This window comes from Anser cygnoides, chromosome 28 (assembly GCF_040182565.1).
Source record: "Anser cygnoides isolate HZ-2024a breed goose chromosome 28, Taihu_goose_T2T_genome, whole genome shotgun sequence".
In the NCBI taxonomy this organism is placed as follows: domain Eukaryota; kingdom Metazoa; phylum Chordata; class Aves; order Anseriformes; family Anatidae; genus Anser; species Anser cygnoides.
The window spans coordinates 466,660-486,544 of record NC_089900.1 but is presented as its reverse complement, the minus strand read 5'-3'; the positions used below and the strand labels follow the sequence as shown (position 1 = coordinate 486,544).

Here is a 19,885-nt window from a genome sequence, read left to right as displayed (position 1 = left end):
GGGGGGGGGGGGGGGGCTATGGGGGGGTTATGGGGTTTGGGGGGGGGGCTATAGGGGGGGTTATGGGGTCGGGGGGTTATGTGGTCGGGGGGGGGGGGCTATGGGGGGGGTTATGGGGTCGGGGGGGGGCTATGGGGGGGGTTATGGGGTCGGGGGGGGTTATGGGGTCGGGGGGTTATGGGGAGGATTATGGGGTCGGGGGGGGGGCCTGGGGGGGGTTATGGGGTCCGGGGGGGGGTTATAGGGTTGGGGGGGGGGGGGCTATGGGGGGGGTTATGGGGTCGGGGGAGGGCTATGGGGGGGTTATGGGGTCAGGGGGCTCTTGGGGGGGGTTTATGGGGGTCAGGGGGGGGTTATGGGGAAGGCTGGGGGGGGGGGGGCCTTGGGGGAAGCTGGGGGGGGCCCTTGGGGGGAGCTGGGGGGGTTATGGGGTCGGGGGAGGGTTATGGGGTCGGGGGGGGCTGGGAGGGGGTTATGGGGTCGGGGGGGGCTATGGGGGGGGTTATGGGGTCGGGGGTATGGGGGGCCCTTGGGGAGAGGCTGGGGGGGGTTATGGGGTCGGGGGGCTATGGGGGGTTATGGGGTTGGGGGGGGTATGGGGGGCCCTTGGGGGGCTGGGGGGGGGGGTTATGGGGTCGGGGGGGGGCTATGGGGGGGGGGGGGTTATGGGGTTGGGGGGTATGGGGGGCCCTTGGGGGGAGCTGGGGGGTTATGGGGTCGGGGGGGCTATGGGGGGGGGTTATGGGGTCGGGGGGGGGGGCCTGGGGGGGTTATGGGGCTATTGGGGGGGGGCCCTTGGGGGTTATGGGGTCGGGGGGGCCCTGGGGGGGGGCTATGGGGCTATTGGGGGGGCCACATGGAGAGGGGAGGGCTCTTGGAGGGGTTATGGGGTCGGGGGGGGGCTATGGGGTCGGGGGGTGATGGGGAGGGGATTTGGGGGGGGGTTGGGGACACCCGGGGGTTTGGGGCCATTGGGGACCCCCCGGGGACACTTTGGAGGGGGGGGGGGGGATGTGGCTCACCTCAGCGTCGGGGGGCCGGAGGGGGGGAGCCCCCGGGGGCTGCAGCTCGGGGGGCCCGGGACCCCAGGTCACCTCCACCTGCGGGGGGGGGGGGAAGGGCGATGGGACCCCCCAGGAACCCCAAAATCACCCCCAACCACCCCAAAATGCCCCGGGACCCCTCGAATTCCCTAAATCCCCCAAAAGCGCCCCGAAAAACCCTAAAAGCACCCCAAACCCCCATCCCCCCGCCCCAAAACCCCTCAGATCCCTTAAATCCCCCAAACCGCCCCAAAAACCCCCAAAACCGCCCCAAAAACAGCCCCAAAAACCCCAAAAACCCCCAAAACCACCCCAAAACCCCCAAAACCGCCCCAAAAAACCCCAAAACGGCCCCCAAAACCCCCAAAACGGCCCCAAAAACCCCCAAAACGGCCCCAAAAACCCCCAAAACGGCCCCAAAAAACCCCAAAACCGCCCCAAAAACCGCCCCCAAAAAACCGCCCCAAAAAAAAACCCTAAAGCCCCCCAAAAGAAAACCCTAAAAGACCCCAAAAAACCCCTAAAATCGCCCCCCAAAAAACCCTAAAACTGCCCCAAAAAACCTAAAACCCTCCCAAAAACCCTCCCAGGACCCCCAAAATCCCCCCAAAATCTCTCAAATCCCCCCCAAACCCCTCCCCAGAACCTCCAAAAACCCCAAATCCCCCCCAAACCACCCCAAATCCCTTCTAGGACCCCAAAAATCCCCCAAATCCCCCCAAAAATCCCCCAAATCCCCCCAAAACCACCCCAAATCCCTCCCAAGACCCCCAAAAACCCCAAATCCCCCCAAAACCACCCCAAATCCCTCCCAAGACCCCCCAAAAACCCCAAATCCCCCCAAAAACCCCAAATCCCCCCAATCCCCCCAAAAATCCCCCCCGGGGGGTCCCCACCTTTTTGGGGTTTTCCTCTCGGACTCCTTTCAGCTGCCGAATTGAAAGCAAAAATCATGGGATTTCACCCCAAAACAGAAGAACCCCAAATACACCTCGGAAGACCCCAAAAATAACAATTTCCCCCTAAAAATAGGTATTTTTTGCCCCAAAACGGGGTGTTTTCCCCCAAAAATGGGGCTTCTTCCCCAAAAATAGCGTTTTTTCCCCCAAAAAATGGGGTTCCCTCATCTCAAAATGGGGTTTTCACCCCCAAAATATTACAGGTTTCTCCCCCAAAATGGGACTTCTCTCTCAAAAATAGCATTTTTTTCCCCAAAAATGGGCGTTTTACCCCCCAAAAATGGGGTTTTCCCCTCGAAAATTGGGATTTCAACCCTAAAATGGGGTTTCCTCCCCAAAAATGGGGCTTAACCCGCAAAATAGGTGTTTTTCCCCAAACTATTGGGGTTTCCCCCCGAAAAATGGGGGTTCTCTCCCCAAAAACTGGCACTTAACCCCCAAAACCTGCTGTTTTGGCTCAAAAAGGAGTTTTCCCCCAAAAAAGGGGGTTCCCTCCAAAAAAACGGGGCTAAAACACCAAAAAGTTGGTATTTTTCCCCAAAAATAAATGTTTTCCCCCCCAAAAAAGGGCTTTTTCCACCAAAATTGGGGCTTAACCCCCCAAAATGGGTATTTTTCCCAAAATAGTGGTTCTTCCCACCAAAAACGGGGCTAACACACCAAATAATGGGCCTTTTTCTCCCCCAAAATGGGCGTTTTTCACCCAAAAATGGAGTTTACCAAAAGAGGGATTTCTCCCCCAAAAAGGGATCTGCCCCCCCCCCCCCAAAAAGGGATTTTCCCCAAAAAATACAAGTTTCCTCCCCCAAAAAAGGGATTTCCCCCAAAAAAGGGATCTGCCCCCTCCAAAAACAAGGATTTTCCCCCCCAAAAAAAAGATTTTCCCCCCCAAAAATGTGAATTTCCCCCCAAGAAAACGGATTCCCCCGAAAAAGCTATTTTCCCCCCAAAAAAGGATCTCCCCCCAAAAAAAGGGATTCCCCCCTCCCAAAAATAGAGTATTCCCACCCAAAAATCATGCGCCCCAAAATAAAATTCCCCCCCAAAAATAAAATTCCCTTCAAAAAAATAAAATTCCCTTCAAAAAAATAAAATTCCCCCCCCAAAAAATGAAATTCCCCCCAAAAATAAAATTCTCTTCAAAAAAATAAAATTCTCTTCAAAAAAATAAAATTCTCTTCAAAAAAATAAAATTCTCTTCAAAAAAATAAAATTCCCTTCAAAAAAATAAAATTCCCTTCAAAAAAATAAAATTCCCTTCAAAAAAATAAAATTCCCCCCCAAAAAATAAAATTCCCCCCAAAAAATAAAATTCCCCCCAAAAAATAAAATTCCCCCCAAAAAATAAAATTCCCCCCAAAAAATAAAATTCCCCCCCAAAAATAAAATTCCCCCCCAAAAAATAAAATTCCCCCCCCAAAAAATAAAATTCCCCCCCCAAAAAAGACATTTTTCCCGCAAAAAAAACTGAATTTTCCCAAAAAAGAGGAATTTCCCCCCCCCAAAATCGCGCCCCCAAACAAAAACGAGAATTTCCCCCAAAATAAAGCCCCCCCTAAAATTTGGGGGTCCCCCCCCCTCACCTTCTTCCGGGGGGGGGCCGTCGGGCTCCGTCTCCTGGCGGCGTTTCGGGGGCCCTCGTCGGGGGCCCCCTTGCGCTTGGGGGGGGGGCAGGGCCGGGGGGGCTCCTCGGTCAGCCGCCAGCGCCCCCCCTCGCCGTCCTCCCCCCGCCGCTTCGCCCCCCCTCCCCCACGTCCTAAATTTTGGAGGGGGGGGGGGGTGTCAGGTGGGGGACCCCCAAATTTGGGGGGGGGGGGGCCGATCCGTGACCACCCCCCCCCAAAAAAAATAATCCGAGAACCACAAAAAAACACAAAAAGTTGCCCCAAAATTTCACCCCCCCCCCCCCCCAAAATTTGAGCCCTTCAAAAGTCGAGGAAAGCCCCAACCCCCCCCCCCCAAAAAATTAAAATTCCCCCCCCCAGAAAATTAAAATCCCCCCCCGAAGATTAAATCCTCCCCCAGAAACTTTAAAATTCCCCCGAATTTTCCCAAAATTCCCCCCAATTTTCCCAAAATTCCCCCCAATTTTCCCAAAATTCCCCCCAATTTTCCCAAAATTCCTCTCAAAATTTTAAAACCTCCCCCAAAATCTTAAATCCTCCCCCAAAACTTTAAAAATCCCCCCAAAATTTTAAAATTCTCCTCCAAAATTTAAAAACCCTCCCCCAAAATTTTAAAATTCCCTCCAAAATTTTTAAAATTCTCCTCTAATCTTTTAAAAATCTCATTCTAAAATTTTAAAATTCACCAATATTTTAAAGTCACCAAAATTTTAAAATCCTCCCCCAAAATTTTAAAATCCTCCCCCAAAATTTTAAAATCCTCCCCCAAAATTTTAAAATCCTCCCCCAAAATTTTAAAATCCTCCCCCAAAATTTTAAAATTCCCCCCAATTCTTTTAAAATCTGTCTGTAAAATCTTAAAATTCCTCATTATTTTAAAATAACCTCCAAAATTTTAAAATCCTTCCAAATTTAAAATCCACCAGAAAAATTTAACAACCCCCCCCGCAAAAATTGTAAAACACCCCCCCAAAAATTGGGGATTCTCAAAAACCTGAAAAAATCCCCGAATTTCCCCCAAATTTCCCCAGTTTCCACCATTTTTTCCCCAATTTTCTCGAATTTTCCCCCAAAACTTAAAATTTACCCCAAATTTACCCCCGAGGAGCCCCCCAGAGTTAAAAGATCCCCTTAAAACCTAAAAGCTCCCCCCTGAAAACCCAAAAGGCCCCCACAAAAATTGAAACCCCCCAAAATATTTAAAATCTTCCCCAAAATTCAAAATCACCCCCAAATTTTTAGATCCCTCCCCAAATTTTAAAATCCCTCCCCAAATTTTAAAATCCTCTCCCAAAATTTTAACTCCCCCTCCCAAAAAAAAAATTTAAAGATCTCCCCCAAAATTTGGGGACCCTCAAAAACTCCCCAATTTTCCCTCCCAAATTCCCAAATTTTCCCCAAAACCGAAGAAATTCCCCAAAATTTACCCCCATGAAGACCCCAAGGAGCCCCCCCAGATTTAAAAGACCCCCCCCCAAATTTCGAAACCCCCTCCCAAATTTAAAATCCCCCCAAATTTTGGGGAGCCCCAAAACCCTAAAATCTTCCCCCAAAATTTAGCCCCCCCCCCAAAACCCCCAGAAATTTAAGGACCCCCCCAAAAAAAAATTTCGGGACCCCCCAAAAATTTTAGGACCCTTCCACCTCCCCCAAACCCTGCCCCCCTCAAAGGGAAAACCCCAAATTTTGGGGGGAAAAACCCCAAAATTTTTTTGGGGGGCCCCCAAATTTTAGGGGGGCCCAAAAATTATTGCCCCCCCCCAAAAAAAAAACACCCAGAGCCCCCCAATTCCCCCCCCCAAACCACCGGGACGCCCCCAAATCCCTCAGAATCGCCCCCAAAACTCTCAGAATTCCCCCAAAACCTCGTGCCCCCCCCCAAAAAATATTTAGGGTCCCCCCCAATTATTTAGGACCCCCCCCCAAATTTTTGGGACCCCCCCCCAAAAAATTTGGGGCCCCCCCACCTTGGCGCTGCGCCCCTCCCGCTTGCACTTGGGGCACTCCCAGCAGTTGGGGATCTCGGGGTTGATCACCGCCTCCGCGCGCCCCCATCTGCGGGTTTTGGGGCGAAAACGCAAAATTTGGGGGCGGCCCCCACTCGGGGGACCCCCCCGCACCCGTAGGGCCCCCCCCCCCAAAATTTGTGCCCCCCCCCCCTTTTTGGGGCGCCGTGGACCCCGAAGACCCCATAGCGTAGCACGGCTCCGTTGGGAAATTTGGGGGGCAGCCCCGTATTTAGGGGATCCCAAATATTTAGGGGACCCCTAAATTTGGGGGGAATGGGGAAATCTGAGCTTTTTGGGGAAAAATACATGTTTTTGGGGAAAAATCCCACGTTTTTGGGGAAAAAGCCCACTTTTGGGGGAAAAACCCTACTTTTGGGGAGCGTTTAGGTTGGGTGCTGCCCCATAGGGCCCCGTCCCACCCCATAGGGGGCTGCCCTATAGAAAACGGGGCCCCCCCATATTTTTTGGGGCACCCCCATGTAGGGAAAGCCCTGCTTTTTGGGGTAAAAGCCTCAATTTTAGGGAAAATCCCCCAATTTGCCAAAAAAATGGGGTTTTGGGGTTGTTTTACGTCTTGTAGGGCCGCACGCTATCCCCTCCCCACACTATAGGGCAGCTACCCCATAAAAAATGGGGCCCCCCCCATATTCTTTGGGGCACCCCCATATAGGGGAAGCCCCGCTTTTTGGGGTAAAACCCTCGATTTTAGGGAAAATCCCCCAAATTGCCAAAAAATGGGGAGTTTGGGTCACGTTGTGCCCCATAGGGGGGGCTCCCCCACCCCATAGGGGGCTGCCCCATAGAAAACGGGGCCCACCCCATAATTTTTGGGGCACCCCCATATAGGGGAAGCCCCGCTTTTTGGGGTAAAACCCTCGATTTAAGGGAAAATCCCCCAAATTGCCAAAAAATGGGGAGTTTGGGTCGCGTTGTGCCCCATAGGGGGCTCCCCACACTATAGGGGGCTGCCCCATAGAAAATGGGGGCCCCCCATATTTTTGGGGGCACCCCTATGTAGGGGAAGCCCCGCTTTTTGGGGTAAAACCCTCGATTTTAGGGAAAATCCCCCAATTTGCCAAAAAAATGGGGTTTTGGGGTTGTTTTACGTCTTGTAGGGCCGCACGCTATCCCCTCCCCCACACTATAGGGCAGCTGCCCCATAAAAAATGGGGCCCCCCCATATTTTTTGGGGCACCCCCAAATAGGGGAAGCTCTGCTTTTTGGGGCAAAACCCTCGATTTTAGGGAAAATCCCCCAAATTGCCAAAAAATGGGGAGTTTGGGTCGCGTTGTGCCCCATAGGGGGGCTCCCCACCCCATAGGGGGCTGCCCCATAGAAAATGCCCCCCCCCCATATTTTTGGGGGCACCCCCAAATAGGGGAAGCCCTGCTTTTTGGGGCAAAACCCTCGATTTTAGGGAAAATCCCCCAATTTGCCAAAAAATGGGGAGTTTGGGTTGCGTTGTGCCCCATAGGGGGGCTCCCCACCCCATAGGGGGCTGCCCTATAAAAAATGGGGGCCCACCCATATTTTTTGGGGCACCCCCATATAGGGGAAGCTCTACTTTTTGGGGTAAAAGCCTTGATTTTAGGGAAAATCCCCCAATTTGCCAAAAAACGGGGAGTTTGGGTTCCCCCTACGCTACACGGGGGCTGCCCCATAGAAAGTGGGGGCTCCCCTATATTTAGGGGGTTCCCCTATATTTAGGGGGGTCCCCCCATATTTAGGGGGGCACCCCTTATATGGCGGCCCCCCCATGGGGAAAAAAGCACATTTTTGGGGGGAAAAAAAATCCAATTTTTGGGAAAAAACCCTACTTTTTTGGGGCACGTCTTGCCGTTACGCGGCGCCGGCGGCCCCATAGCGCCCCAATCTTTGGGGCGGCCGCCCTATAGGAAAATGGGGGGGGTCCCCAAATTTTGGGGTGGGGGTTTTTAGGTCGGGGGGGGTCTTCGAGCAGGACGCCCCCAAATTAAGGCAAAAACGGGACGAAAAGAGGTTTAACGGGGCGGAAGCGCGGCGTACCGGGGGTTACGGCCCCGTAAATCGGCGGCCCTATCGTCGGGGGGTTTTTGCCCCAAAACGGGGTGCCCCCCCCCAAATTTTGGGGCCCCCCGGGGTACCTGGAGGCAGCGGGGGTGGACGATCTCGCTGCAGATGGTGCACTCCATCAGCGCCAGCTCCAGCCTCTCCTCCTCGCCCTCGGCCGCGTCCTCCCGGCCGGCCTCGCCGCACGCCCGGCACACGGCGGTGTGGGGCAGCACGGGCTGGGGGAAAACGGGGGGCAGTGAGACCCCAAAAGACCCCACAAAACCCTGCACACCCCTATGTGGCCCCAAAGACCCCAACGGGGCCCCAAACGCCGACGCGGAGACCCCAAAATAAGCCCCAAGTTGTCCCGATCCCAAAAACCCACCCCAAAACCGATCCCAAAAACCCACCCCAAAACCGATCCCAAAAACCCACCCCAAAACCGATCCCAAAAACCCACCCCAAAACCGATCCCAAAAACCCACCCCAAAACCGATCCCAAAAACCCACCCCAAAACCGATCCCAAAAACCCACCCCAAAACCGATCCCAAAAACCCACCCCAAAACCGATCCCAAAAACCCACCCCAAAACCGATCCCAAAAACCCACCCCAAAACCGATCCCAAAAACCAACCCCAAAAACCCACCCCAAAAGCCCCAGAAACCCACCCCAAAAAGCCCCAGAAACCCACCCCAAAAAAAACAGAAACCCACCCCAAAAAAACAGAAACCCACCCCAAAAACCCCAATGCAGCCCCAAACACAGATGCGGAGACCCCAAAATAAGCCCCAAATTGTCCCAATCCCAAAAACCCCAAAACCGATCCCAAAAACCCCAAAACCGATCCCCAAAAAGCAATCCCAAAAAACCCCAACGTGACCCCAAAGACCCAACACAACCCTAAAGACCCCAAAACCAGAGCCAAAAACCCCAACGCGGCCCGAAAACCAGACCCGAAGTCCCCAAAACAAGCCCCAAATTGTCCTGATCCCAAAAACCCCAAAACCGATCCCAAAAACCCCAAAACCGATCCCAAAAACCAACCCCAAAAAACCCCAACGTGGCCCCAAAGACCCAACACAACCCCAAAGACCCCAAAACCAGAGCCAAAGACCCCAACGCGGCCCCAAACGCGGACGCGGAGACCCCAAAATAAGCCCCAAATTGTCCCGATCCCCAAAACCCCAAAACGGCCCCAAAGACCCCAAAACTGCCCCAAAACACCCCAAAACAGACCCAAAGCAACCCCAAAGACCCCAACGCGGCCCCAAAACCACCCCAAGGACCCCAAAACCACCCCAAAACCACCCCAAAGACCCAACGCAACCCAACCCAACCTGCCCCGAAGACCCAACGCGACCCCACAGACCCCAAAACCTGCCCCCAAACGGCCCCAAAACTGCCCCAAAATGCCCCAAACCCGCCCCAAACCTGGACCCAAAGACCCCAAAACCACCCCAAAGACCCCAACGCAACCCCAAAGACCCCCCAAACCCAGCCACAAAGACCCAACGCAACCCAACCCAACGCAACCCAACCCAACGCAACCCAACCCAACCTGCCCCGAAGACCCAACGCGACCCCACAGACCCCAAAACCCGCCCCAAACCTGGACCCAAAGACCCAATGCAACCCCAAAACCACCCCAAAGACCCCAATGCAACCCCAAAACCACCCCAAAGACCCCAACGCAACCCCAAAACCACCCCAAAGACCCCAACGCAACCCAACCCAACGCAACCCAACCCAACGCAACCCAACCCAACGCAACCTGCCCCGAAGACCCAACGCAACCCCACAGACCCCAAAACCCGCCCCAGACCTGGACCCAAAGACCCCAACGCGACCCCAAAGACCCCAACGCGACCCCAAAGACCCCAACGCGACCCCAAAAGCACCCCAAAGACCCCAACGCAACCCAACCCAACACAACCTGCCCCGAAGACCCAACGTGACCCCACAGACCCCAAAACCTGCCCCAAAATGCCCCAAACCCGCCCCAAACCTGGACCCAAAGACCCCAAAACCACCCCAAAGACCCCAACGCAACCCCAAAGACCCCAACACAACCCCAAAACCACCCCAAACACCCAACCCAACGCAACCCAAACCAACGCAACCCAATCCAAACAGCCGCAAAGACCCAACGCGACCCCACAGACCCCAAAACCCGCCCCCAAACCTGGACCCAAAGACCCCAACGCAACCCCAAAGACCCCAACGCAACCCCAAAACCACCCCACAGACCCAACGCAACCCCAAAGACCCCAACGCAACCCCAAAACCACCCCAAACACCCAACGCAACCCAATGCAACCCAACCCAACGCAACCCAACCCAACGCAACCCCACAGACCCCAAAACCCGCCCCAGACCTGGACCCAAAGACCCCAACGCAACCCCAAAGACCCCAACGCAACGCCAAAGACCCCAACGCAACGCCAAAACCACCCCAAAGACCCCAACGCAACCCAACCCAACCCAATGCAACCCAACCCAACGCAACCTGCCCCGAAGACCCAACGCGACCCCACACAGACCCCAAAACCCGCCCCAAACCTGGACCCAAAGACCCAAAGCAACCCCAAAAGCACCCCAAAGACCCAACGCAGCCCCAAAACCACCCCAAAGACCCCAACGCAGCCCCAAAACCACCCCAAAGACCCCAACGCAACCCAACCCAACGCAACCCAACCCAACGCAACCTGCCCCAAAGACCCAACGCGACCCCACAGACCCCGAAACCCGCCCCCGAACGGCCCCCAACTCGCACCGCGGTGCACTGGCGCAGCAGGCAGGGACTGCTTCATGCGCCCAGGGCCGCCGAACTTCTTCATGTCGCGGCAGAAGTGGCAGGCGCCGCACTCGGAGCGCAGGCAGGCCCGGCACCTCCGGCACCGCGTCCGGCGCCGCCGAGCTCCCGCCCCCGCCCCGCGGCTCCGCTGCGGCATCGGCACCGCGCCTACGCCCGCCTGGGGGGGGGGGCGGCGGGGGGACGGCGGGACGCAGGAGGGATGTGGGGATACCGGGGGAGGGCGCCGAGGTGTGGGAGGGACGCGGGGACACCAAGACGTGGGGACAATGGGGGGACACGGGGACAAGGTGGGGACACCGAGACGCGGGAGGGACGCGGGGACACCGGGGGCGCCGAGGTGTGGGAGGGACACGGGGACACCAAGACATGGGGACAACGAGGGGACACGGGGACACCGGGACAAGGTGGGGACACGGGGGGACACGGGGACACCAAGACATGGGGACAACGATGGGACAAGGGGAGGGGACACCGAGACAGGGGGACAACGAGAGGACACGGAGACAAGGTGGGGACACGGGGACGTGGGAGGGATGCGGGGACACCGGGGGCGCCGAGATGTGGGAAGGACACGGGGACACCAAGACGTGGGGACACCGAGGGGACACGGGGACAAGGTGGGGACAACGAGGGGACATGGGGACAAGGTGGGACACGGGGACACCGAGACATGGGGACACCGTGGGGACAATGTGGTGACACCAAGACATGGGGACACCATGGGGACACCGAGATACGGGAGGGACACGGGGACACCAAAACGTGGGGACAACGAGGGGACACCGAGACGTGAGGACACAGGGACAAGGTGGGGACATGGGCACAAAGTGGGGACACCAAGACACGGGGACAACGAGGGGACACCGAGACATGGGGACAACGAGGCACAGGAACACAAGGACAACGAGGGGACACGGGGACAACGAGGGGACACGGGGACAACGAGGGGACACGGGGACATGGGGACAATGTGGGACACGGGGACAAGGTGGGGACAACGAGACACGGGGACAAGGTGTGGACATTGGGACAACGTGAGACGTGGAGACGAGGGGGACACCAAGGCATGGTGGGGACACGGGGACAATGTGGGGACACCGAGACACGGGAGGGACACGGGGACACCATGGGGACAACGAGGGGACACCAAGACACGGGGACACGGAGGAGATGGGGACAAATTGGGGACACGGGGACAACGTAGGGCCACAGAGACATGAAAACACGGGGTGGGGGGACACGGGGACAATTTGGGGACACGGGGACGTCGCGGGTACCACGGGCGTCACGGGGCCGTCGCGGGCGGCGTGGGGACGTCGCAGGGACCGAAATCGCCGTGGGGACATCGCGGGGACGTCAAAAAAAAAGGAAGAAAGAAAAAAAAAAGGCGAAGAGCCCGGTCAGCGATGGGGACATCGGGGGGGGGAAGGACACCGGGGGGGGGGGCACCGGGAACCCGTTGGGGACCCCGGGGATGGGTTGGGGACCCCCGGGACCGGTTGGGGACACCAAGAACCAGTTGGTGACACCGGTGGGGGCACCGGGGACCAGTTGGGGACACCGGGGACCCATTAAGGACCCCGGGGGCGTGTTGGGGACACTGGCGGGGGGGCATTGGGGACCCCAAGAACCCATTGCGGACCCCGGGGGGGCACCAGGGACTTGTTGGGGACCCCCGGGACCGGTTGGGAACCCCGGGGGGTCACCGGGGACCTGTTGGGGACCCCTGGGACCGGTTGGGAACCCCGGGGACTTGTTGGGGACACCAGGAGCGGGTTGGGGACCCCGGGGGGCACAGGGGACCCATTGGGGACCCCCGGGACCAGTTGGGGACCCCTGGGGGGGGCACCAGGGACCCATTGGGGACCCCTGGGACCAGTTGGGGACCCCGGGAACTTGTTGGGGACACCAGGAGGGGGTTGGGGACCCCGGGGGGGCACCAGGGACCCCAGGAACCCATTGGGGACCCCGGGGGCACCGGGGACCTGTTGGGGACCCCTGGGACCGGTTGGGGACCCCCAGGGGGCACCGGGGACTTGCTGGGGACCCCGGGGGGGGTTAACGGAGAGGACCCGGGCCCCCCCCCCAAATTCCAGCCCCCCCCCCCCCCCAGTTCCCCCGGGGGGCGCCTCACCTGCAGCCTCTCCGCGGGGGCGGGGGCGGCGCCATCCCGGGGGAGGGGGGAGCTCCGGGGGGCAAAAACCGGGGGAAAACGGGGAGAAAAAGGGAAAAAACGGGGAAGACGAGGGGAAAAAAAGGAAAAATAAAAGGAAAAATTGGGGAAAAAGAGGAAAAAAAGGGGAAAAATGGGGGAAAGGGAGGGAAAGGGGAAAGGAAGGGGAAAAGGGGGGAATGAAAGGGAAAAGGGGGAAAAATGGGGGAAAGAAGGGGGAAAATGGGGAAAAAAGAGGGAAAAGGGGGAGGGAAGGGGGGAAAATGGGGGGAAAAAGGAGAAAAGGGGGGAAAAAGGGAGGAAAAGGGGGGAAAATGAGGGGGGGAAAGGGGGAAAAATGGGGGAAAAAAGGGGAAAAAGGGGAAAAAATGGGGAAAAGGGGGGGAAATTGGGAAAAAGAGGGGGAAAGGGGGGAAAATGAAGAAAAATGGGGCGGAAAAGGGGAAAATAAAAGTGAAAAGGGGATAAAAATGGGGAAAAGGGGTGAAAAAAGAAGGAAAACGGGGGGAAAGAGGGGAAAAGGGGGGCTAAAAGGGGAAGAAGGGGGGCTAAGAGAGGAAAAAAGGGGCTAAAAGAGGGGAAAGGGGGAAAAAAGGGGGGTAAAAAAAGAAAAAACGGGGAAGAAAGGGGGAAAAAAGGGGAAAAAAAGGGGGGAAAGGGGAAAAACCGGGCCCGGGGGGCCGCTCCCCCCCTCCGGTACCGGCCGGGCCGCCCCCCCCCTCCCTCCGTCGAGGGGCGGCGGGGGGGGCGGCCCCCCCCACCCCACCCCCCCCGGCGGGGGGGGCGGAGGCGGCTCCCGGTGACCGGGCGGGCGGCGGGGCCTGCGCCGCCCCCGCCCGCCGCCGCCGCCGCCTGCCCCTCACAAAATGGCGGCGGCGGGGAAGGAGAGGCCGCGGGGGGCGACGGGAGTTGTAGTCCCCGAGCCAGCTGGCCAATAGGAGCGCGGCGCCGGGAGGATGGGCCAATGGGAGCGCGGCGCTCGGCGCTGGGTCACGCCCCTTGAGTGGGGAAACTGAAAAGTGCGCATGCGTGGGGTTGGAGGACTTATCATAGAGAGGGAAAGGGGTAGAGGGGAAGGGGAGGGGGAGGCGCTCTGGCTGGCGCTGGGGGAGTCTCGGTGGTGCGGGGGGGGGCGGTGGGACGGTGAGCGGGGGGCAGGGGGGGGGGGGGGGGGGGTGGGGGGATTTTGGGAAAAACGGGGGGTTGGGGGGGTTGGGGGGTATGGAGGGGTCCTGGGGGGATTGGGGGGAAACTGGGGGGGATTGGGGGAAACTGGGGGGATTGGGGGGCTTTTGGGGGGGGGGATTGGGGGGAAACTGGGGGGATTGGGGGCTTTTGGGGGGGGTCGTGGGGGGGATTTGGGGGAAAATTTGGGGGATTTTGGGGTTTTAGGGTGGGATCGGGGGGATTTGGGGGAAAATTGGGGGATTTTGGGGTTTTTGGGGGGGGGGGTCGTGGGGGGATTTGGGGGAAAATTGGGGGATTTTGGGGTTTTTGGGGGGGATCGGGGGGGGATTTGGGGGAAATTTGGGGGATTTTGGGGTTTTTGGGGGGGGGATCGGGGGGATTTGGGGGAAAATTGGGGGATTTTGGGGTTTTTAGGGTGGGATCGGGGGGGATTTGGAGGGGTTTTGGGGAGGTTTGGGGGGTCTCGGGGAGGATTTGGGGATTTTGGGGGGGGGTCTCGGGGAGGATCTGGGGATTTTGGGGGGGGTCTCGGGGGGATTTGGGTGGAAATCGGGGGAATTTGGGGCTGGGGGGGATTTGGGGGGAATCGGGGGAATTTGGGGCTTTTGGGGCGAAAGGGGGGATTTGGGGGAAAATGGGGGAATTTGGGGGCTGGGGGGATTTGGGGTTTTGGGGGAGGATTCTTGGGGGGAATTGGGGGCTTTGGGGGGGGGGGTCTCGGGGAGATTTGGGGGGAAATGGGGGATTTGGGGCTTTTGGGGGGGATTTGGGTTTTTTTGGGGGGGGATTTGGGGCTTTTTGGGGGGGGTCCTGGGGGGGGTTGGGGGAAAATGGGGGGGGATTTGGGGTTTTGGGGGGGGGGGTCCCCATACTGAGGGGTCCCCGCTGCCCCCCCCCCTTTGTCCTTTTAGGGCCGGGGGGTGCCGGTGCCCCCGCGATGGAGGAGGGGGGGGCGGGGGAAGCCCCCGGAGCTCGACGGGGGCGCCCTGGGTGAGTGGGGGGGGGGGTCCCCAAATCCCATGGGGGGGGTCCCCAAATCCCATGGGGGGGTCCCTAATCCTATGGGGGGGTCCTCGACCCCATTAGGGGGTCCCGGAGGATTTGGGGGGGGGGGGTTAAAGCCCCAGGGGGGTCCCGGGGGGGCTTTGGGGTTTTTTGGGGGGGGTCTTGGGGGGTCTTGGGGGGGTCTTGGAGCCCTTTGGGGTTTTTGGGGGGGTCTTTGGGGGTCCTGGGGGTCCTTGGGGGTCTCGGAGCCCCTTGGGTTTTTTGAGGGGGGGGTCCTGGGGGGCTCTGGGGGTCTTGGGGGGCTCTGGGGGTGTCCCCGGAGCCTTTTGGGGTTTTTTGGGGGGGGGGTCTCTGGGGGTCCCGGAGCCCTTTGGGGTTTTTTGGGGGGGGGGGTCTTTGGGGGTCCTGGGGGGGGTCTCTGGGGGTCCCAAAGCCTTTTGGGTTTTTTGGGGGGGGCTTTGGGGGTCCTGGGAGGACTTTGGGGGGTTCTGGGGGGGTCCAGGAGCCCTTTGGGGTTTTGGGGGGGGTCCTGGGGGGTTTGAGGGGGTCCTGGGGGGCTCTGGGGGTCCCATGGGTGCCCCCCCCATTATTTAGGGTTCCCATTGCCTGGCCCCGAAGAAGCCGGAGCCCCCCGGGCTGGGGGACCCCCGGAGGTGAGGGTGGAAATGGGGGCAAAAAGGGGGAAATCGGGAAAAGGGGATGGGAAATGGGGGCGGGGAGGGGGAAATGGGGAGGGGGAGGGGAAATGGGGGGGAAATTGGGGCAAAAAGGGGGAAATTGGGAAATGGGGACAGGAAATGGGGATTTGGGGACAAAAAGGGGGAAATTGGGAAAGGGGACGGGAAAGGGGGGCGGGGAGGGGGAAATGGGGAGGGGGAGGGGGAAATGGGGAGGGGGAAGGGGAAATGGGGGGGGAAATTGGGGCAAAAATGGGGGAAATTGGGAAATGGGGACAGGAAATGGGGATTTGGGGACAAAAGGGGGAAATTGGGAAAGGGGATGGGAAAGGGGGGCGGGGAGGGGGAAATGGGGAGGGGGAGGGGGAAATGGGGAGGAAATGGGGGCAAAAAGGGGGAAATTGGGAAAAGGGGATGGGAAATGGGGAGGGGGAGGGGGAAATGGGGAGGGGGGAAGGGGAAATGGGGGGAAATTGGGGCAAAAAGGGGGAAATTGGGAAATGGGGACGGGGAAATGGGGAGATTGGGGGAGAAAAAGGGGAAATTGGGAAATGGGGATGGGAAATGGGGGCGGGGAGGGGGAAATGAGGGGGAAATGGGGAGGAAATGGAAGCAAAAGGGGGAAATTGGGAAATGGGGACAGGAAATGGGGGGATTTGGGGACAAAAAGGGGAAATTGGGAAATGGGGATGGGAAACGAGGAAAATAGGGACAGAAAAAGGGGAAATGGGGATGGGAAATGAGCAGGAAGTGAGGATGGAGAAAATGGGGCCGGAAATGGGAAAATGGGGAAGGGGAAATGGGCAGGGAAATGGGGATGGGGAGGGGGAAATGGGGCAGGAAACGGGGAAAATGGGGTCTGGGGAAAAGGGGATGGGGAAAATGGGGCCAGAAATGGGAAATTGGGGCAGGAAGTGGGAAATAGGAGTGGGGAAATGAGCAGGAAATGGGGTCAAGAAAGGGAAATGGGGTCAGGAATGGGAAAATGGGGGCAGGAAGTGGGAAATAGGGACAGGAAAAGGGAAATGGAGATGGGGAAATGAGCAGGAAACAGGGATGGGAAGGGGGAAATGGGGCCAGAAATAGGGAAAGGGGGCCAGGAAGTGGGAAATGGGGGGATGGGAAATGAGCAGGAAATGGGCAGGAAATGAGGATGGGGAGGGGGAAATGGGGCCAGAAATGGGAAAATGGGGTCAGTGGAACTGGGGATGGGGGAAATGGGGCCAGAAACGGGAAAATGGGGGCAGGAAGTGGGAAATGGGGATGCGGAAACAAGAAGGAAATGGGGTCAAGAAAATGAAATGGGATCAGGAATGGGGAAATTAGGCCAGAAATGGGAAAATGGGGCCAGGATGGTGGAAATGGGGACAGGAAGGGGGAAACGGGGGATGGGGAAACGGGGCAGGAAATGGGGAGGGGGAAATGGGGCCAGGATAGGGGAAATAGGGATAGGAAAGGGATAAATGGGCAGGAAATGAGGATGGGGAAGTGGAAAATGGTGTCGGAAATGGGGATGGGGAAATGAACAGGAAATGGGGATGGGGAGCAGGAAGTGGGGCCGGAAATGGGGAAATGGGGATGGGATGGGGGAAATGGGGAAAGGAAGGAAGAAATGGGGATGGGGAAATGAGTAGGAAATGGGCAGGAAATGAGGATGGGGAGGAGGAAACGGGGCCAGAAATGGGGAAAACGGGGATGGGGAGGGGGAAATGGGTCCAGAAATGGGGAAATGGGGATGAGATGGGGGAAATGGGGACAGGAAGTGGGAGACAGGGATGGGGAAATGAGTAGAAAATGGGCAGGAAATGAGGATGGGGAGGAGGAAACAAAGCCAGAAATGGGAAAAGCAGGGCCGGGATGGGGGAAACGGGGACAGGAAGTGGGAAATGGGGACAGGAAGTGGGAGACAGGGATGGGGAAATGAGCAGGAAATGGGCAGGAAATGAGGATGGGGAGGAGGAAACGGGGCCAGAAATGGGGAAAACGGGGCCGGGACGGGGGAAACGGGGACAGGAAGTGGGAGATAGGGATGGGGAAATGAGCAGGAAATGAGGATGGGGAGGGAGGAAACGGGGCCAAAAATGGGGAAAACGGGGATGGGGAGTGGGAAATGGGGCTAGAAACGGGGAAAATGGGGCCGGGACGGGGGAAACGGGGACAGGAAGTGGGAAATGGGGCCAGGAAATGAGAGACAGGGATGGGGAAATGATGAGGAAATGAGGATGGGGAGGAGAAAATGGGGCCAAAAATGGGGAAAACGGGGATGGGGAGTGGGAAATGAGGCTAGAAACGGGGAAAATGGGGCCGGGACGGGGGAAACGGGGACAGGAAGTGGGAAATGGGGACAGGAAGTGGGAGATAGGGATGTGGAAATGAGCAGGAAACGGGGCCAGAAATGGGGAAAACAGGGATGGGGAGTGGGAAACGGGGCTAGAAACGGGAAAACGGGGCCGGGACGGGGGAAACGGGGCTAGAAACGGGGAAAACGGGGCCGGGACGGGGGAAACGTCTCCGCTCTGACCCCTCTCCCTCCACCCCCCAGCCCTTCCTCCCCCCTCCTCCTCCTCCCCCGCCCCCCCCCCGCCCTTCCCCTGCCCCTCCTGCGGCAAGCGCTTCGCCCTCAGCTCCCACCTCCTCCGGCACCAGCGGGCCCACACCGGCGAGCGCCCCTTCCCCTGCCCGTCCCTGCGGCAAATCCTTCGCCCAGCGCTCCGACCTCCTCCGGCACCGCCGCGGCCACGCCGGCGAGCGCCCGTACGCCTGCGGCGACTGCGGCAAGCGCTTCGCCGAGAGCTCCCACCTCCTCCGGCACCGCCTGGGGCACGCCGGCGAGCGGCCGTACCCCTGCCGGCTCTGCGGGAAGAGCTACGGGGACAGCTCCTACCTGGCCGTCCACCTCCGCGCCCACACCGGCGCCCGGCCCTACGGCTGCGGGCGCTGCGGGAAGGCGTTCGCCAGGAGCTCCAGCTTGGCCCGGCACCGGAGGGTGCACGGGGAAGGGGGGCGGGGCTCCGGGGGGCGGGGCTTGAAGGGGTGGGGCTCCAGGGGGCGGGGCTTGAGGGGGTGGGGCTCCAGGGGCGGGGCTTGAGGGGGTGGGGCTTCAGGGGGCGGGGCTTGAAGGGGCGGGGCTCCGGGGGGCGGGGCTTGAGGGGTGGGGCTCCAGGGGGCGGGGCTTGAGGGGGTGGGGCTCCAGGGGAGGGGCTTGAGGGGGTGGGGCTCCAGGGGGCGGGGCTTGAGGGGGTGGGGCTCCAGGGGGCGGGGCTTGAGGGGGTGGGGCTCCAGGGGGAGGGGCTTGAGGGGGTGGGGCTCCAGGGGGCGGGGCTTGAGGGGGTGGGGCTCCAGGGGGCGGGGCTTGAGGGGGTGGGGCTCCAGGGGGCGGGGCTTGAAGGGGTGGGGCTGGAGGGGCGGGGCTTGAAGGGGTGGGGCTCCAGGGGGCGGGGCTTGAAGGGGTGAGGCTCCAGGGGGCGGGGCTTGAAGGGGTGAGGCTCCAGGGGGCGGGGCTGGAGGGGGCGGGGCTTGAGGGGGTGGTGCTCCAGGGGCGGGGCTTGAGGGGGTGGGGCGGGGAGGGGCGGGGCTTGAGGGGGTGGGGCTCCAGGGGGCGGGGCTTGAGGGGTGGGGCTGGAGGGGGCGGGGCTTGAAGGGGTGGGGCTCCAGGGGGCGGGGCTTGAGGGGTGGGGTCTGGGGGAGGGAGGGGGAAGGGGTTTAGAGGGGAAGGGTCGAGGGGAGGGAGGTGGGGAAGGGCGGGGGGTCCTCAGGGGGATGTGGGGGGGGGTGGGGAGGGAAAGGGGGCGGAGCAAAATGGGCCACGCCCCTTGGGAAGTGGAGGGGAGGGGCTTAAAGGGGCGGGGATTGAAGGGGCGGGGCCTAAAGGGGGTGGGGCTTAGAGGGGAGGGGTCCAGGGGAGGGGTGGGAAGGGGAAGGGCGCCCACAGGGGGCCGCGGTCCAGGGAGAAATGGGGAGGGCGGAGCCAAATGGGCCACGCCCCCTAGGGAGGGAGGGGGAGGGGCTACGGGGTGGCCACGCCCACTTGCATAGGCTCCGCCCCTTCGTTTCTAAAGGGGAGGGGCCAGGGAGCGGGGCGACCCCCGTAGGGGGCTGCAGGGAGGGGGAGGAGTGGGCGGGGCTGGTGGGGCCACGCCCCCTTGGGGGAAAGGGGGAGGAGCCACCGCGAGGCCCCGCCTCCCGGAGGAGGCTCCGCCCCTTTCTTCCTAAAAAGGAAGGGAGGGGGCGTGGCCCAATGGGCAAGGAGTGGGCGGGGCAACAGAAGCCACGCCCCCTGGAGGGTGAAGGGGCGGGGCTACCGCTTGGCCACGCCTCCCGTGAGGTCAAGCCACGCCCACCCGGACCGGAAGGGGAGG

The 19,885-nt window shown here is 59.7% G+C and overlaps 3 protein-coding genes across 3 annotated transcripts; 1 reads left to right on the top strand and 2 right to left on the bottom strand.

Moving 5' to 3' along the window:
- Window positions 1–472: 472 nt before the first annotated feature.
- LOC136787105 (uncharacterized) lies at window positions 473–5,737 on the bottom strand. The gene is made up of 5 exons (XM_066984234.1): window positions 5,595–5,737; window positions 3,586–3,758; window positions 1,940–1,972; window positions 1,023–1,100; window positions 473–490 (listed from the first exon to the last, which is right to left on the bottom strand). The coding sequence occupies exons 1-5, from the start codon at window positions 5,680–5,682 to the stop codon at window positions 473–475; spliced, it is 390 nt and encodes a 129-aa protein (XP_066840335.1). The 5' UTR covers window positions 5,683–5,737.
- Window positions 5,738–5,782: 45 nt separating this feature from the next.
- On the bottom strand, window positions 5,783–13,302 carry LOC136787068 (F-box/LRR-repeat protein 19-like). Its single transcript, XM_066984196.1, is given in 4 exon segments — window positions 5,783–7,903; window positions 10,443–10,466; window positions 10,468–10,641; window positions 12,619–13,302. Coding segments are annotated over 3 exon segments (444 nt in total). The 5' UTR covers window positions 10,621–10,641; window positions 12,619–13,302; the 3' UTR covers window positions 5,783–7,636.
- Window positions 13,303–14,767: 1,465 nt separating this feature from the next.
- Window positions 14,768–18,615, top strand: LOC136787104 (zinc finger protein 70-like). The gene is made up of 3 exons (XM_066984233.1): window positions 14,768–14,835; window positions 15,445–15,503; window positions 18,152–18,615. Exons 1-3 carry the CDS (start codon window positions 14,783–14,785, stop codon window positions 18,613–18,615), a joined length of 576 nt encoding a protein of 191 aa, XP_066840334.1. The 5' UTR covers window positions 14,768–14,782.
- The last annotated feature ends 1,270 nt before the right edge of the window (window positions 18,616–19,885 follow it).

Bases quoted from the DNA above. Each gene is read 5' to 3' on its own strand.
- LOC136787105 (XM_066984234.1), bottom strand. From the start codon at position 5,682: ATGGGGGCGCGCGGAGGCGGTGATCAACCCCGAGATCCCCAACTGCTG. The intron at 3,759-5,594 runs GTGGGGGGGCCC...TCCAAAATTTAG, and splicing joins GGGAGGGGCGCAGCGCCAAG to GACGTGGGGGAGGGGGGGCG. The intron at 1,101-1,939 runs GTGGGGACCCCC...CCCCCCCCGCAG, and splicing joins GAGAGGAAAACCCCAAAAAG to GTGGAGGTGACCTGGGGTCC.
- LOC136787104 (XM_066984233.1), top strand. From the start codon at position 14,783: ATGGAGGAGGGGGGGGCGGGGGAAGCCCCCGGAGCTCGACGGGGGCGC. The intron at 14,836-15,444 runs GTGAGTGGGGGG...CCCATTATTTAG, and splicing joins GCTCGACGGGGGCGCCCTGG to GGTTCCCATTGCCTGGCCCC. The intron at 15,504-18,151 runs GTGAGGGTGGAA...CTTCGCCCTCAG, and splicing joins GGGCTGGGGGACCCCCGGAG to CTCCCACCTCCTCCGGCACC.